The sequence below is a fragment of the Manis javanica genome, chromosome 9, assembly GCF_040802235.1.
Source record: "Manis javanica isolate MJ-LG chromosome 9, MJ_LKY, whole genome shotgun sequence".
In the NCBI taxonomy this organism is placed as follows: Eukaryota; Metazoa; Chordata; class Mammalia; order Pholidota; family Manidae; genus Manis; species Manis javanica.
In genome coordinates this window covers 89,197,562-89,215,969 of record NC_133164.1, presented here as the reverse complement: position 1 = coordinate 89,215,969, position 18,408 = coordinate 89,197,562, and the positions used below count along the sequence as shown (strand labels likewise).

Genomic DNA, 18,408 nt, shown 5'->3' with positions numbered 1-18,408 from the left:
CTTTGTATCCTCAACAGCATGGATAGGTGGGGAATGCTATTAAATAGGCCCACTCCTTTGGCTTTTTCAATGATTTTATTTACAAATGACAGGCTTTCTATGTTTATTTTATGGTTAACAAGATTATGGACCCAAGCACAAATGTAAATAAATGATGAGTAACTAAACTATACTGAGAATGGCATGTGTAAGATTTGGATTTAGTAAAGTGAGAGCCTCAAAAGAAAAGAAAGATTCATGATGTTAAATGAATAAGGCACAATAATCATAAGTGACAGTGAGAGTAAAGGTGCAGGAGAGAAATTCATGGTCTGTTTAACAGATGACAGTTGGGGACAGCCTAACTAAAAGCCGTGTACTTAAAATAGGAATATATATTGACTACATAAAAATGATTTGATATGAGAGCTCAACTTTGCTATCCTGAAACCACTGAAAAGCTATAAAATTACGTTCTCTATTCAAGTAAAGTTTAAAGAACAGGTATAAACTTCCCAAAAAGAAGTCTTAAAAAACTGTAATCATGTTATTCCTCAGATTGTACAGTGTATTTTATACCGAATCACAGTACTGCTGGCTTTAATCATGCTATGAGTCTAAAGACTATTTAGCAATTTCACTTGGTATGGATCAGAGATTATTAGTGGGGCTCCTTATGATCTTCTGTAAATCAGATCAAACAAAATGGCCTTTGCCGTGGGACCACCACTCTGGGACAGCATCTCTAACTCCTCCACTCAAGGGAAACCACCACCCACAGACCTGTAGGGGGAAGTCACCCCTAAAGGGTACACAGTGTCAGGGGACCCCTGAGAGGTCAAAGAGCTCTGTCCCCAGTGCCATTCAATCATGAGCATGTCAGCAGCAGGAGGTCTGTTTGTCACCAGGATGGTTTAGTATTAAGGTCATATAAATTTCAAGGTCAGATAAAGTATATTTGAAATATAAATATAAATGATGATTCTCATTTAATGGCACTTCCCAGAACAGCAACTGGAGTGCCAGGGGAACACGTGCTCCCATTGTCAGCTGGCCCAGGAATCCGAATCCGCTCCCAGGAAGCATCTGCTAGCAAAGCTGCCACCCTGCACTCCCGAAAGGTCATCAAAGCTAGCGCCAAAGCTGAGCCCAGGCACAGCTCTGGCAGGATATTTACTGACCAGAGCACACAGCCCTTGTGAAAAAAAGACAATAAAGCCTACCAAAGCAGAAAAGAGGAGGAAACAAGAACAAAAAAACCTCAGCTGCTTCTGTGTTCGGTTTCCTGTAAAAGCATATTTGAGTACCACTAAGCATTCAATCTGAGGTTAGTCTAAAAAGCTCACCAAGCCTCTGGTCGTTGTTAGGAAACATTATTTTCTACTGACTCCTTTGGACGATGCCAGTGGAGTGGGGTGGAAGCAGGCCGTCCGGGAAGGGTGCAGGAGACGCTGCTCAGCGTGGGCCTCACCTTGCTGAGGTAATCTTGCCCTTCCCCATGGGACCCACCCACCCCCGCAGCAGGGAGGCTGGTGTGCAGCTTTTGTTAGCGTGGTACCTGCCGTTCCTGGTATCGTGCTGCCTCATGTTCTTGATAAAATGAATCTTCTTAAAGTTCTTTGGTCTGGGCGAACCTGAGAGAGTTCGACACCTGAAAAACAGCCGTTCCAAAGAGTTAGTCGCCCACTGGACCACCAGGACATCCCAACATGCAGGCAGGGAGGAAAGACCAGACAGATGGTTTGAATCGCCCCAACATAATGAAGACAATATGGCTAGAAGCAAGGAAGCTTTAACAAAAACCCCAATGACAGACAACTTCCTTGATAATACTGATAATAATTTATATGGGTCTCTGAAAAGCCAGCTAATGAAACCTACTGTCTTCAGTTACACTAACATGACCTATATGGATTCCAAAGACATTATTCCTTCCTGTCATCTTAAAAAGAATCCTCCTGTATCGACCCAGGTAATGGGAACAGAACACTGTAAATTTAAAGGATTTAGAGGGAAAAAACATTCACAAATTTCATGTAAAAACAACTCCAAATCATTTTTCTTCTGTAACAGGACTCTGGCCTGAAATACCTGGACAGCTGCTTCAACTCTCAACTCAAGTATGCCTGGAAGTCTTGGCTTTACTTTGAATGAGATTCAGAGACCCAGCTAGTGGCTTTCTTTCTTTCTTTCTTTTTTTTAAGATAAATTTTAAATAAATATTTGTTAAACAAAATGATGTGAATTCAAATTATTTGCCTGGAATATACAACATTTGCTTGCCCTACAGGACGGCAGAGATCAGACCACAGGCTAGAAAGATCTTATTTGTGTGTATTTTGTTCAAAGTTATCTGGCAAATGCTAAGTTACACATACAACAAGAAAAAAAAAGAAAGCAAAAGACCCAACAAGTGGAGGGTAGAGTTTGGTCTTGTTTTGAGAAAGGGCACTGCAACTTTTGTATTTGGGTTTTACCACCCCAACTGTTTATTTAAACCTTACGGGCCCAAGGGCTGGCTCCTGCCCTCGACAAGGTCACCCAAGGCCTTGGGCTTCAGAGGATGGGTTCTGGGGAAGCAGCGCCTGGCTTCCCACAGCCACGCCGAGGTGGGCTGGGGTGCCACTGAGTCCAGTCAGTTCTGAACTGGGAGGGTACAGGTATGAGAACTAACATGATGACCCCACAGGAAGGTACCACTGAGGGGCAGGTGGGGTGGGGGGAACTGCGGCAGAAGATGGGGAATGGCAGGGTCACAGATCTGCATAGCAACTCCACCCTTTACTCTCGCCAAGGGTCCAGCTCCAGGGAAACTGGGCGATGTCCCCTGTCCAGGCTTCAGGATATTATATCCTCCCAAGCCCAGGGATCCACCCTCTCGTAAAGGCCAATCTTCCTAGAAGCCCTTTCCAGAGAACAGGAAAATTATTTTTCTCCATACGAAATGCCACCTTAAATGTGATAAAACTTGAAAAAAAAATCACACTAAAGTGAAAGTGCAGGCTACAGCAAAGACACAGTATCAGATATTTGGTGGCTCTCATTGCAAAAGGCAGTTCCTTGGCCTTGGGTCTCGAGGAGGGCAGGACCCCCCTTCTAGTCACGTCCACCACATCAGAGAGGGTCTCCAGCCCATGGTCACAGGCTGTGTAGCTCTGCAAGATGCTGCAGCAGAAACCATGGTCCTCCCAGGCTCCCCCACAACTCACCACTGCCCCTGACCCATCACTAGTGGTACTTCAGATCGCTCCCTGGTATCGTCATGAGAATTAAATGTGGTGACTTACACAAGAGCTTCATAAACTGTCAGGTAACATGTTCAAATACAAGTATTCACATTCATATATATATTCCCATGGGCAAATATTCATATAAAGATTTCAACTGCTGTTATTATTAACACATTATTAATAGTGACTGTTAACACCTTACAGAGCATGTATATTTTGTTACTGTTTGCCTCCCTTATTCTTAAAACTACAGCCCTTATTAAGGCTCCTGAATTCTTGCTTTTAAATAGATTTTTTAAAGACTTCCAGAGCCCTGTCTGACAGCATTCAGTGGATGCCTCCTGAGGACTTCAGGCAGGGTTCAGAGAGGGGCCGGTACCCAACAATCTCCCTCTACTCCAGGCTTCCAAACCCACATTTAGTCCATTTAGTCTTGGAGTTCAAGGGGATAGAGCCTCAGACCGCCTTCCTGGGGCAGCCCTCTGGAACCAGACCCAGGACCCCGAACTACCTCAGTTCTACCTCCAGAATGACTGTTCAACTCTGCAGGCCACCCAAGGCCTCCAGCTGTCTCTCACACACACAGGTTTTAGAAACATGGAGTCATTGGGGAGAGGAAAATCTCTGAAAACATAAAGCTATGCTTCCATTGGTTTCTGAACAGGGCCAAGTATTCAGGAATGTTCAAACCCTTACCCTGCTAGCCTCCAAAAAGCAGAGCTCCTTAGGCCAGCCAGTCTGAGGCAGCGGACCAGGAGCTAGACTGTGAGCTAGACCCTTCAGTTTCCACCAGTGGCAAGAGGCTGGTACCCAGCCCAGCCCAAAGGAAGGATGACCCTGAGCTGCTCCATGCCTCTTGTGCCTGCAGAAAGGGTGCTGTTGCCCTTCATCTTTGAGCACAAAATTTCCCAGCCTTCTGCTGGAACCGAAGGTAGCAGAAAGTCCACAGGTGGCTGCTGGCATCAGCGAGGATGGGGGCGGTGGCAGCAAGTGCTACATGGTGCAGCAGCCAGCACCCAGCACCCCGGGCAGGCTGGGAAACAGGCAGGTGGTGAAGGCTGCCACTTCAGCAGCAGATGAATGAGGTTTCTCTCAATACCTAGTAAGTAGAGATGTCCTAGTTCCTTGTTTCTAGAATACCAAGTAACCACCAGGCAAGTGGAAAGCTCTTCAGTCTAAACCCTCTCACTGTAAATGCTCAATTCTTGGAATTTCTAGGTGGCACAGGAAACATTTACTACCAAACTGATGTGTAAGAGAAAAGCAAGATTTAAAAGGATAACTGAACAAAGGTGCTTTCTTCCAATATCAGCTCCCAAATCCAACTGCCTATGTAGCTAAGCCATCCCTTCTTTAAGTAAGCCGCTTGTTTTGCTTTTTTTCCTTTAAGCATTCAACTGAACCACCAGGGAATCTAAGAAATGCTTTAACAGAATTGTGACGTTAGCAACAATTGCTAAGGAAACTGGAAGACTGAGCACTCAGGCTGTGGCCGATCAACCAAAGAATGAAGTAATTCCAAAGCCACCTGCATGAGTGTGTAAATATCCATTTGATAACATACATTTTAAGTGATGCAAAATTAAATTAGGATAGAATTAAATTAAAAATTGATTTAATGAAAGATTAGCTCTTTCTTGTTAGCGCTGATTATAGGATACACTTAATTATGCAAAAAGGTTTTTAATAGAAGCCTTGGAGCCATGTGTTCAATGCACTAAGTTTAAAAGCAGGTTGGGCTAACAACCTTCCACCCCCACAGTTCCCAAAGCGCTTGAGCGTCACTTCATAGAATCAGAGAGTGGGCAAGGGCTGCAGAGATTGGTCAATCTGCCCCTTCCACTTCACAGACAGGAAGGCTGAGGCCCCAGAGAGCTCAGTGAACTTCCAAGGCCGCATAACTAGTTAGTAGAAGAATCAGGCCAACAATCCGGGTCCCCTGACTCCCAAACTAACACCCCTTCTGCTATGCCATGCTAACTTTAGTGCCTTAGGAACAAGTAAGCTTCTAAGTAAGTTTTAGAACTTTTTTTTTTAATTCAAAAAAAGTCCATTAGGGAAGGAAAAGACTTCTTAAACTGCCCAAACTTCTTTGGTTTCAGACTTATTTTTAAAATTTTATATTTACACAGGGCTTGCTGGAAAGTCAGTACAGTATTCTGTAGGTCAGAGTTGGCTGCGGTAAAGCAGAGAATCCACTTTTACTCGCACATCTATGCTGTGGGAGGGTTGAGGAGGGGTAGGGGCCAGAGGACCAGCCTGGGCGGATTCTGAGGAGAGTAAAGGGTGACAGCACATGAGACCAGGAACACAGCACCCAGTTCCTCCTTGGGTGCCCCGCCCCTTAACCACCTGGAGGCCCTGAGAAGGGAGTGACTTTATTTTATCTCATACATCACACTGCTTGAATGGCCATGGATCCTCACAGCCTCCTGCAACACCAGGGGCTTTTTAGTTCCATTCAGTGATTTTTCCATGTGTGGCAGGGGTGACCTTACCTGCTCAAATGCCAAAGTCACTTGGTGCCACCTGAGAACACCTCTCCTCCACTCTCGCTGATTACTTTGGACCAGAACCAGCTCCCTAATTTGACTTTAATGGCAGCTTTTTGTAGGACTCCTTCAAGGAAACAGCCTTCTCTCAACATTTCCCTGACTGACGGGACACTGGCACCCAAGCCACGTCGACCACACTGCTACATGCTGTTCACCCTGACGCAGCCTCCGGGGCTAACACATGATGTCTTCAGAGCTCCAAAGCGGAAGTCAGACTGTGCGGCCCTGGCTTTCTTTTTGGAACGATGTCAGTGGTGAGACTCACAGTCATCTGGCCCTCCTGACTGACTCTCAGGCCAGTCTGTGCCTCACCCTTCATGCAGGTAAGTTTGTGGACAAGCCTGGAACCTGGGCTGAGGCGCCAGGTTGAGATGCCTTGTTCCAAGGAGGAGCCCTGGACTCCCAAGTCCTGGCCAGCAGCCAAAGGCACAAGGCATGCAAGTGGGGGCTCCTCGGGGAGCTGCTGCGAGCTGATGGGCCTCCCCTCTGCTGCCTGCCAAGCATGCCAGGTAAAGCCACCACGTCCCATAGGCCTCAGCTCCTTCCATGGGAGGCCCCCAGGTACTGGCAGCCGGCGGGAGCCGTGGTGTGGGTACGGTCTCCTCCCCTGGACGGCAGCCAGGCAGCCAAGGAACAGGATTGGAGAGAGGAGAGCGGCAGTCGGAGGCCCGGCCCAGCTCGGCCCCTCCTGTCTCCCAGAGACCCCTCTCCAGCACTTTGCCAGCCCCGGGGGTGAAATGAACCTCTTCAGCCGCAGGGGAGCACTTGCAGCTGTCCTAGTCCAGTTTCCCCAGCAACCAGCACCCCAGTGACTCGTGGGCTCCTCGTATTGACGCGCAGGACTGTGACTCCTCTGTCACTGCACCCGGGAAAGCTGGGACTAGGAGGGGCTGTTCATCAAGCAGAGCCCTCAGAGAGAAAGGGAAACAGCCCCCAGACTCACATGCAAACTGGGCTATTCCAATCCCTGATCGGGATTTAACAGTGCCTTATTTCTAACGGGTCCCCGGGTTGGAGTTTCAGACTATGAGTTCAGGGATCAGATCGTCAGTTTTAAAATTTAATTCTGTAGCTCAAGAACTTTAAAAAAATCAAACTTTGGCTGCTGTCTTGTCCTGCCGGCCATTTACAAGCACGTAAATGCAACACAGAAAACTTACCTCCGCAGAGGGGCGTTCTCCTCAATGTCTTCCAGGGTCTCCAAGGACGACCTCTGGGAGAGAAGGCGACGTCTGGAGAGAGAGGGGAAAAAATCTAGGTGTTAAAACCGCCTTCTCAAATGGGTCAGGTACTTCTGTGAATCTGAAAGTATTCTAAGAAAGAAAGTCTTTTTTTAAAAAAAAATCAGACAAAAGCTGTCTTTAAGAGGCTGCCACATTCCCCTGCCTGCATCCGAATGCCAGGCCTATATTGCCCCCCTGAATCCTGAACATTCTCCCTGGGTATAGGGCTGCTTTGTGACTGATCCTTTTTATGCTGCAATTTCCCCAAAAGACAGTTGCCTCTTAGAATATTTAACTTGGGTACTGCATGCATTTTCTCCTAATGCATTAGATAATATTTTTAAGTATTCAAATGTCAAAGGTCTGAACAGATCAGCTGATAAATATTATTGAAAAATACATTTTTAAACCACGTTAAATAAAATCTCAAAATCATTAGGATGTAATAAAAACAATTATGGTCTCTGGATGGCCATGACTTCAAAAGCAACCAGAATACAAAGAAGACATTCCTATGGGAGAGTGTCTCAGGCACCACAGGAATAAATATCAGGGCAGGATTGGGCACACACTGACTCTTCAGGCTGCGGAAGAATTGCAGAAGCACCTGATAAAACCTCCTCCACCTAGTTTGTTTTGCAGGACTGAAATGAGAACAGGTCCTAGTTAACTAAGACTAATCTGATACAGGGAGCAGGGTGGGACAACTGTACCCTACACCCACTGAACAAGGACCATTAATTCACAGTAAACGATTTGGCTGAGGGAGGTGGACAGAAAAAAATCTGACTGGGTCTTTATCTTGGAAAAAAAAAAGGTGAGGGGAATCAAATTAGGAGTATATCTACTTTGTATCACATTTCACAAAACTTAGGTTAAACTCATGCAATTATAACCATTTGTGTTCTAAAGAACAAGAAATGAAACAAATGCTTTTTTGTTTTATGTGTACTTTTTCTGACCAGCTATCCTCAACGTTTTGTTTCATGTTCATGTTTTACTTTTGCTAAGACTATCAGAAAGGTCATTTTTGCAAAGGCTTCACCAGTCTCCTAAGAGCTTTTCTTCTTTTTTTTTGTATTCGACATTTTTTTTGGTATCATTAATCTACAATTACATGAGCAACATTATGTTTACTAGACTCCCCTCATTGTCAAGTGCCCCCCACATACCCCATTATAGTCACTGTTCATCAGCATAGGAAGATGCTATAGAGTCACTACTTGTTTTCTCTGTGTTGTACAGCCCTCCCCATGCCCCCACCATACATTATGTTTATTAATCATAATGCCCCCTTTCCCCCCTTATCCCTCCCTTCCCACCCATTCTCCCCAGTCCCTTTCCTTTTGGTAAATGTTAGTCCATTCTTAGGTTCTGTGAGTCTGCTGCTGTTTTGTTCTTCAGTTTTTTTCTTTGTTCTTATACTCCACAGATGAGTGAAATCATTTGGTACCTGTCTTTTTTCACCTGGCTTATTTCATTGAGCATAATACCCTCTAGCTTCATCCATGTCGTTGCAAATGGTAGGATTTGTTTTCTTCTTCTGGCTGAATAATATTCCATTGTGTATATGTACCACATCTTCTTTATCCATTCATCTACTGATGGACACTTAGGTTGCTTCCATTTCTTGGCTATTGTAAATAGTGCTGTGATAAACATAGGGGTGCATATGTCTTTTTCAAACTGAGCTGCTGCATTCGTAGGATAAATTCCTAGAAGTGGAATTCCTGGGTCAAATGGTATTTCTATTTTCAGTTTTTTGAGAAATCTCCATACTGCTTTCCACAATGGTTGAACTAATTTACATTCCCACCAGCAGTGTAGGAGGGTTCCCCTTTCTCCACATCCTCACCAGCATTTGTTGTTCTTTGTCTTTTGGATGGTGGCGATCCTTACTGGTGTGAGGTGATATCTCATTGTGGTTTTAATTTGCATTGCTCTGATGATTAGCAATATGGTGCATCTTTCCATGTGCCTGTTGGCCATCTGAATTTCTTCTTTGCAGAATTGTCTGTTCAGATCCTGTGTCCATTTTTTAATTGGATTATTTGCTTTTTGTTTGTTGAGGTGCTTGAGCTCTTTATATATATTTTGGATGTCAATCTTTTACTGGATCTGTCATTTATGAATATATTCTCCCATACTGTAGGATGCCTTTTTGTTCTATTGATGGTGTCCTTTGCTGTACAGAAGCTTTTCAGCTTGATATAGTCCCACTTGTTCATTTTTGCTTTTGTTTCCCTTGCCCGGGGAGATTTGTTCATGAAGAAGTCACTCATGTTTATATCTAAGAGATTTCTGCCTATGCTTTTTTCTAAGAGTTTTATGGTTTCATAACTCACATTCAGGTCTTTGATACTTTTTGAATTTACTTTTGTGTATGGGGTTAGACAACGATCCAGTTTCATTCTCTTACATGTAGCTGTCCAGTTTTGCCAGCACCAGCTGTTGAAGAGGCTGTCATTTCCCCATTGTATGTCCACGGTTCCTTCATCATATATTAATTGACTGTATATTTGGGTTAATATCTGGAGTCTCTATTCTGTTCCACTGGTCTGTGGCTCTGTTCCTGTGCCAGTACCAAACTGTCTTGATTACTGTGGCTTTGTAGTAGAGCTTAAAGTTGGGAAGCGAGATCCCCCCTGTTTTTTCTCCCTTCTCAGGATTGCTTTGGCTATTTGAGGTCTTTTGTGGTTCTATATGAATTTTAGAACTATTTGCTCCAGTTCATTGAAGAATGCTGTTGGTATTTTGATAGAGATTGCATCGAATCTGTAGATTGCTTTAGGTAGGATGGCCATTTTGACAATATTAATTCTTCCTAGCCAAGAGCATGGGATGAGTTTCCATTTGTTAGTGTCCTATTTAATTTCTCTTAAGAGTGTCTTGTAGTTTTCAGGGTATAGGTCTTTCATTTCCTTGGTTAGGTTTATTCCTAGGTATTTTATTCTTTTTGATGCAATTGTGAATGTAGTTGTTTTCCTGATTTCTCTTTCTGCTAGTTCATCATTGGTGTACAGGAAAGCAACAGATTTCTGTGTATTAATTTTGTATCTGGCAACTTTGCTGAATTCAGATATTAGTTCTAGTAGTTTTGGAGTGGAGTCTTTAGCGCTTTTTATGTACAATATCATGTCATCTGCAAATAGTGACAGTTTGACTTCTTTACCAATCTGGATGCCTTTTATTTCTTTGTGTTTTCTGATTGCCATGGCTAGGACCTCCAGAACTATGTTGAATAACAGTGGGGAGAATGGGCATCCCTGTCTTCTTCCCAATCTTAGGTGAATAGCTTTCAGCTTCTCACTGTTGAGTATGATGTTGGCTGTGGGTTTGTCATATATGGCCTTTATTATGTTGAGGTACTTGTCCTCTATACCCACTTTGTTGAGAGTTTTTATCATGAATGGATGTCGAATTTTGTCGAATGCTTTTTCAGCATCTATGGAGATGATCATGTGGTTTTGTCCTTCTTTTTGTTGATGTGGTGGATGATGTTGATGGATTTTCAAATGTTGTACCATCCTTGCATCCCTGAGATGAATCCCACTTGATCATGGTGTATGATCCTCTTGATGTATTTTTGAATTCAGTTTGCTAATATTTTGTTAAGTATTTTTGCATATATGTTCATCAGGGATATTGGTCTGTAATTTTCTTTTTTTGTGGTGTCTTTGCCTGGTTTTGGTATTAGAGTGATGCTGGCTTCATAGAATGAGTTTGGAAGTATTCCCTCCTTTTCTATTTTTTGGAAAACTTAAAGAAGAATGGGTATTATGTCTTCTCTTAAATGTCTGATAAAATTCAGCGGTGAATCCACCTGGTCCGGGGATTTGGTTCTTGGGTAGTTTTTTGATTACCAATTCAATATCATTGCTGGTAATTGGTCTGTTTAGATTTTCTGTTTCTTCCTGGGTCAGTCTTAGAAGATTGTATTTTTCTAGGAAGTTATCCATTTCTTCTAGGTTTTCCAGCTTGTTAGCATATAGAGTTTCACAGTATTCTCTAATAATTCTTTGTATTTCTGTGGGGTCCGTTGTGATTTTTCCTTTCTCATTTCTGATTCTGTTTATGTGTGTAGATTCTCTTTTTCTCTTAATAAGTCTGGCTAGGGGTTTATCTATTTTGCTTATTTTCTCAAAGAACCAGCTCTTGGTTTCGTTGATTTTTTCTATTGTTTTATTCTTCTCAATTTTATTTATTTCTTCTCTGATCTTTATTATGTCCCTCCTTCTGCTGACTTTGGACCTCATTTGTTCTTTTTTTTCCAGTTTCAGTAATCGCAACTTTAGACTATTCATTTGGGATTGTTCTTCCTTCTTTAAATAGGCCTGGATTGCTATATACTTTCCTCCTAAGAGGTTTTCTTAATCTTTCAAAAATATTCATTGCACACCCTCCTCTTCTCTCTCCAAAGCTAAACTGGCCTGATTCTCTCAGACCCTGATCCGTCAACGTGTGAGAACCAAGAGTTAGTTCTCCACCACCACCTTCAGTGTGCTCATGTCCTACTGGACCTTGGGCAAGATCTGCAGTTTCACTCTACAATCACCTTAGGATGAATTTCCATTTCCATGACACTGCCAGATTTCCAGCAGTCAGCCAGACCTGAGGCAACGGCTGTGGGGAGACACTGGCCTTACCTGTGAGAGATGCACAGGGACCGGAGGTGGTGGAAACTGATTTCAGAAGTGATTTTATAGGTAACCAATTCATTAGTAAGGAGGACTTGGCTCTGAGAGCCCTGCAGACTACGGCACTCAGCCCACCAGGAGCCCCGTGACAGCACCCTGCAGTGGTGGCTTTGAAGCGTTCAGGCCATCAGTTGAGGCACAGCCCCTCCAAGTGCTGAGACGGTGGCAGACGCCCATTCAGTCACACTCCCTGCCGCCCACCCTCCCCGTCCGAGGACAATGTCATTCCACAAAGGAGAAAACATGCCAGGCCAAACAGACTCAGATTTCAATCCTGGGGCCCAGAGGCTGTGGAGCCTTAGAAAACTCCTTGATCCTTGAGCTTCAGTTTCCTCATCTATGAGATGGGAAAAGGAGAATAAGAAAAAGAGACTTAGATTCCTTGGCACTAGGCAGTCAATGACAAGTAGCTGCTGGGTTTTTGATTGACAGTCTAGTTCCCTCCACTGGGGCTGCCCTCTGACCCGGCCCCTCCCCAACCCCCTGCAGCTGACTCCTCAGCCTGGCTATCCTAGCTCTGGCCCTTTCTCCAACCCCGGCAGTGGTAGGGTAACCCCGAAATGCTGTGCACCTAAGCTCACCTGTAACATGTGCTCCTTCCCCACTCGTACCCTCCTCCCAGCATTACTGCACATCACATTTGCTGATGCACTGGCCACCTATAAAATTGGTCTCCCTGGGTTGCCATGCACTATTCTCACTTCATACCAGTGTCTCCTTCACAGCCTGAAAGTAGTGATTAAAATGACAATTACTCTGTTTATCTCTGGCTAGTGTTCTGAGTTTTAAGATCAACAATGAAATGTTAATTGAAGTATATAAACCTAAATTGCAATTAGACATAACTTAGATCCACAGGCAGAAATAAATGGGTAGGTTTCAAATCCTGGAAATCTTAAGTTCTGTCAAACTTCAAGCCTTCCTTTGTAAAAAAGCATTTTCAGGTGACCAGCAACCAGGGAGGGTGACTGAAGCAGCTGTGCAGATTCAAGGACTCTCCTCCCTCAATTTTCCTAACAGAATCCACCAGGAAGCTCTGGTTGGCTCCTTGGGGAGCAAAGATACAATGCAAGGCCCCAGCATAGGCCAGACAGAGGCATCCCCTCAGCGCACCGCGCTCACCCCCTCAGCGCACCAACTGCGAGCCTGGCCCGCTGGGAACACACGGCTGACCCAGGCTTGACTCCTGTCCGTAAGAGCTCATGTTCAAGGAGGAACCCATGGGACAACCACCAAGGAATTCCACTGACAAGCCCTCAAGCTCTCCTGGCATTCAAGGGACTTCCTCAAGTCCCTCGGAGGGACTGCCACCCTCCTCACACCCCAAGGGCAGCCCGGTTAGTTCCACTTGGGAATGCCAAGTGAACATGAGGCCCCCGCAGGCAGCCTGGGACCCCACAGACGCTTGACTAAACTTTCAGACGAGGGTGTTCACCCTAGTAAACAATAGGTCCATTCACAAAAGTACACAATCTGACGATCCCCTACCAGAAAGCTGCCAGCCTTTTCCTGTCCTGGAAAAGATAGGTACTTATTTGGAAAATAACCAAATCAGAATATACCTTTCTATATACATCAAGGACTTGTTTTTAAAAAGCCAGTACACCTGACATTCTCTTCATGAGCTGAACTGCTGTAGATTTTTTTTCTCTCTCTCTCTTTCACACACACACACACACACACACACACACACAAACACACAAACACAAACACACAAAGGTGGGCACTTAAGGTTTGGATTCCTCAAAGAGAAAAAGAATCCCAAACACAAATGCCCATGCATTCCTGTAAATTCAGCAGATATGGTTCCCTTCATCATGAAAGGAACTGAGCAATATATTCTTTGAGATGGACATACAGAGCTTGGAAAGAATCAGTCACTATGAAGAAACAGCACCATTAAAACCAAGCTGGGATGTGTGCTTCTCCTATATAAAAAAAGGACTTGTCCATTGCCACAGGGCCTGCCCTGCGATGGTACCCTGCCCGTGCTCATCTCTGCTCCTGCCACCTTGCTAGATCCTTCTGAGGTATGTAGTGACTCCTCCCCTTGCCTCCTATTCTCACAAAGCCACAATGGGAGAGAAGGCCAAGGGCAGGGGGCGACCTTCAACAGGCCCTTTCCACCCTGCAATCTGCCTCATAAACTAAATCCATTACCATTTAAACGCTTACTGGGCACAGTTAACAAGCAGAGGTCGTTGCATAATTTAGTAACTAAGAAAGAATACTTAGCCTTGGACCAAAATAGCATGCCCTCTTATTAACCAAGCTAACATTCAGTAAGAGCCCCATGCAAATGTCCATGACGGTCCTTAGAATGAGTGCCCTGAACTCAGGGGTTCTGTCCTGTCTGACATTTTCAATTTGGGCCCTTCCACATTGGCCATGAACTTTTGAGGCCCATGTGGCTTTTATTCAATGCTCGTAGGGCAGTCAGCCTTGTTAAGCCCCAGACTCATTTTAGAACATTATCCTTTGAATGCCTAACTCTGTCTCAGTGAGGAAGGGCTAGTCCATGACCAGTGGATTATCTGTATATACTTACTTGGACCAAATTAATCCACTTACCATCAGGGCTAATGGTTCACTGCAGTGCAAGTCACCGTGTGCTCCTGGAACGCAGGGCTGGTCACAGTGGTAGTTAAAATAAATGCACTTACACTGAAAGCTTAAGGAAAGGTCACTTGAAGAACTGGAGAAAGGTCACGCAGAGGAACATGTGACTGGGGTGACAGAGGACTGGGTGAGGCACGACCAGGACCGGTATTTCTGAAATGGCTTCTAGGTGCAAAAATGTCCCTGGTTCCGTTTTCAGAACAGGAGCAGTGACTCATCATTCACACTAACTGACGGGGTCCGGGGACTTGCAGGCCCAGTGTTTGGCCACCCGAAAGGCCTCCTGGCCAGAGCTATGTCGTCAGCCAGTGGGCAGTGATTCTGGGGACCCCAGGAGAGTGGGGGGGAAGGTGGGAGCTGTGCTCAGGGCTTCTGGAAAAGGGCCATCTCTTAGCCTGGTAAGCAGAGTGCCTCAGGGCGACAACCGGTGTGTGCCAGGAGGGGGACCGTGCCAGAGGAGCCTCACCAGAGCTGGACTCTGGGCTCACTGCTGTCCCTGCTGACTGGGAGGGCCAGGCAGGGTCTTCCTGGGGTCCAGCTGTCAAGGCCAATCCCCTCACAAGGTGACCTGGGATAACAGCTCGGCCCCGAAAGCCAGCATCAGTTAGTGGGCACCACAAGGGACAGCTCTGCCCCAAGAGTTAGGACCAGCATGTGACAAGGAAGGTGACCCCCTGGCCTCGGCAACAGTGTCAAATAAGGAAGCTGGGCTGGACCAATGCTCTCCACCCTGGCTGTATGCTGCAGTCCCAGGGGAACAGAATTAAAAATCACTGGAGGAAAAACATGAGCTCGGAGAGCAGGAGGGGTTCCAGGCCATCGGACCAGCCATGCTATCCTTCCAGAAAGGCAGCTCCCCAGGCAGTGCTGGGTTTGCCCCCATAAGAAGCCCCGCCCTGGCTGTACATCAGGTCATGAGAAGGCACAGTCATCTCTTCACAGGGGTGAAGGAGATGAGGGCATCATGGATGCCTCAGTCACTCAGGTGATGTGCAAGCCAAGGTTGGGATGACCTCAGATCCCCTCAGACAGTTATTATGACCAAAACAGAACAAAAATCCAGCCCAACCACAGAAATAACTCATTAATACAGCATAAGACACCCACACACTTGCGACTTATTTGCTTTGCTACTTCAGTCCCCCACTGACCAGCTCCCTTCCCCAGACAAACCAAACCACAATGGACAGGGCTGTTCAGGAGAGGGACTCAGCTGTCCTCACCTGGGCAGCCCTAGGGGTGGAGCATGCTTAGCAAACAGTAGGTACTCAATTAAGGCTGGCCCAATAAATGAACGAACTCCATCATCGGACAGATGGGTGCTCGTGGGCTTTTCCAGAGAGTGCCCGACTTTACAACTCAATGCGTTTCTACACACAGTTATGAGTGGGCCCTCTATCTGATATATGGGCTCCTGGTCTGATCAACAGAAGCCCAGAAATCATCCTCAGAAAGCTTCCCGATGCCTCACCCAACAAAAGTCAGGGCAGACAGAAGCTGATGGGGCAGCTGGGAAGGCCTGACAGTCCCCACCAAGTCCAGCTGAGCAGCTCACAGGTATAAACGCGATCTGTTTAAAATGGGTTTCTTCTGTTTGAGCTGATGTAACATTCATTTTTCCAAATGGAATTTTTATTGCTTTTGTGGCTATAAAAATAATACCTGTCACTATAATAACTTTAAATAAGGAAATGTATGACACAGAAACTGAAGAAATGACCTGCAAACCCCAGTGCTCAGAGAACACCCTGCTAAGATTTGGTTTACGTCCTTTCAGACTGTTCTCTAGCTCCACATCTATTATTAATGTACACACACACACACACACACACACACACACACACACACATACACACAGGTGCCTGTGACTGAAACTGGGAAGCATCTGTCTCTTCAGAAACCAAGGCAGCAGGGAAGAGCACGCAGCTGGCCCTGGTCGCACCCCTGGAGACACCTCCAGCATCTGAGCAGGACACGAACATGGGAGCCAAGAGAGAATCCTGGATTCTGTCCCCTGTTGGGAAGCAATCTCCGAGGCTGGTTTCCCTTCTCTGGCTTTGGACCAGCAAGTGAGGAAGGTGGCCAGCACACACGGGCCATGCTTGACTGCTCCCAGGACCTGAAGTGGGGAGATCAAGGACCACCAGTAGGTTAGGGCTCCAATCTCACCCTCGGTGCCTACTCCTGATACCCAGACGTCCAGCAGCCTTTGACATGTCAGGCTGCAGCTGTGAGAGCGGTGGCCCAAGACCCTTCTTGGGGCTGGATGACTATCAGGACACAAAACCTACTACCTTGGGTAGAGTGGGAGCTACAGGGCTGGGACCAGGCAGGACTGGACGGTGGGCACTGCCCACTTCGTCCTAGAGACTAAAGAAGCCTTCATCTCTTGGCCTCCTTTCTGACTTAAGAGTTGCAAAGCTTCTAAGGGGCCTAATCAGGGCCCAGAAAGAAAAGGTATGGGGTTCACTAGCCTAGCAAGCAGGGGTGGCCTTTTTAGCAGACAGAAAATCCCTTTGTAAGATGTCCTTAGATGCTATCCTCTAGCAGCTCTTATATCTCCACATCACAGACACAGTCTCCATTCTGGAAACAGTGCTCAGCTCATGCACAAAAGGTAGTCCTAAAAAGCAGAGTATAGATTCACAATTTGTAAACAGATTTACCAAGGGAGTCTACTATTAAAGGAGCCCTAGAAACTCTATACATTCAAGAATTGTATTTTCATTGATAAATCTTCATGAAATGCTGGTTTTCAAACACCAAGCTCTCAAAGCCAAACGCACCTCCAACACCTCACTGCTATTTCCTTTCCCTAATACAGCTTTAAGCTGTTAGAGGCCACAGGACCATGAGCATGCTCTCCAGATCCAGCAACGATGTTATGGTAACTTTATTCATGATTTGGCAAATTTTAAAGCCAAGATTCCAGATGCTCCTTTAACAGAAGTCAAATCAGATTGTGCTCAACTGGAGAGGCAAACTGTTTTGCACCAATACATATGTGTTTCACAAATGTGGGAAGAAAAATCAGCTGTCACCTCTTAATAGAAGCTGTGTAGCCTCTTCAAGCAAATATGGCCTTGGCTTCAGCTCATCAGATACATGCTTAGTTCTCCTTTTCATGGATCTAAAGCCTTACCAGAGAGAGCAGAGGTGGTAATGAAACTGAGCATGGCCCTTCTTGCTTACTTGGCAACGGCTGCTTTTTAGATGATGAAAGTGATCCCGAGACGAGCTGTGGAATCTGCCAGCGCAGGGGCAGACCAGCTGGGCCAGGTCCCAGGGTGGAGTGACCAGCAGAGCACCCTGTCCAGACCAGTCAGCCCCTGTAATGCTTATGAGCAAAGGGCACCCAGCTGGCTTAAGCAAGGCAAAACCTCCTCTCCCCAGGGCAGCCTAGGAGCCAAAGCTAGTTCCATACCCAATATAGGAGGGAAGCAACTCAAAATCCCCAGCAGTATATAGGAGTCTTTGTAAAGAAAGGAAAATAGATTAAGGGAAAAAAAAGAGGACACACAGATCAAGAAACAAACTGCTAGGAAACTGATTCTGAATCTGACCACATTTTAAAGTCTCCAGCTGATGGATTAGACAAAAATCAAACTTTGAAATCCATACATCCACAGTTGCCAATAAGCTTGGTCAAATAAGATTTGTTTCTACATTTTTATACTCAGGTCAAGACTCCAAATGCCTACAAGGACTACAGAGGCACTCGTCTTGTCTGAGTTTACTTTTGTTTCAGGGTTCTCATCAGACTTGCCAAATCCTGGAAAACTGAGGTGGGAAGTCATCTCAGTGTTCAGGGCTCTTCAGAGGTGGACTTGTTAGCAGGTCCTAGTAATGGCCCAGCAGTCACTCCTCAGATCCCCCAGTCTACCCTGCCCACCACCACCCTGCTAATCTTATAGAATACCCTGTCCATTATGTCATTCCCCAATTTGAAGATCTCCAGTGATTCCCTCTGACAAAGGGACCAGACTGAAAAGTGAGAAAACAGCAGCAGACACAGCGGATCTGGCTGTCCCACAGGCACCTGCCTGATCTCCTGTGGCATCCCTGGGTCTCAGGAAACAAAGGGGCCGGCCTAGGGCCATGAGCT

The 18,408-nt window shown here is 45.7% G+C and overlaps 1 protein-coding gene across 4 annotated transcripts in view; it reads right to left on the bottom strand.

Moving 5' to 3' along the window:
* The window catches only part of CABLES1 (Cdk5 and Abl enzyme substrate 1), a 109,867-nt gene that overhangs the window by 56,572 nt on the left and 34,887 nt on the right, over positions 1-18,408 (bottom strand). For all 4 annotated transcript variants that reach the window (XM_037017740.2, XM_037017734.2, XM_037017728.2 and 1 more), the window contains exons 2-3: positions 6,925-6,996; positions 1,538-1,630 (exon numbers count right to left, since the gene is read on the bottom strand). In XM_037017740.2, the coding sequence (XP_036873635.1) occupies positions 1,538-1,630; positions 6,925-6,996 (165 nt within the window). The remainder of the gene's footprint in view (positions 1-1,537; positions 1,631-6,924; positions 6,997-18,408) is intronic.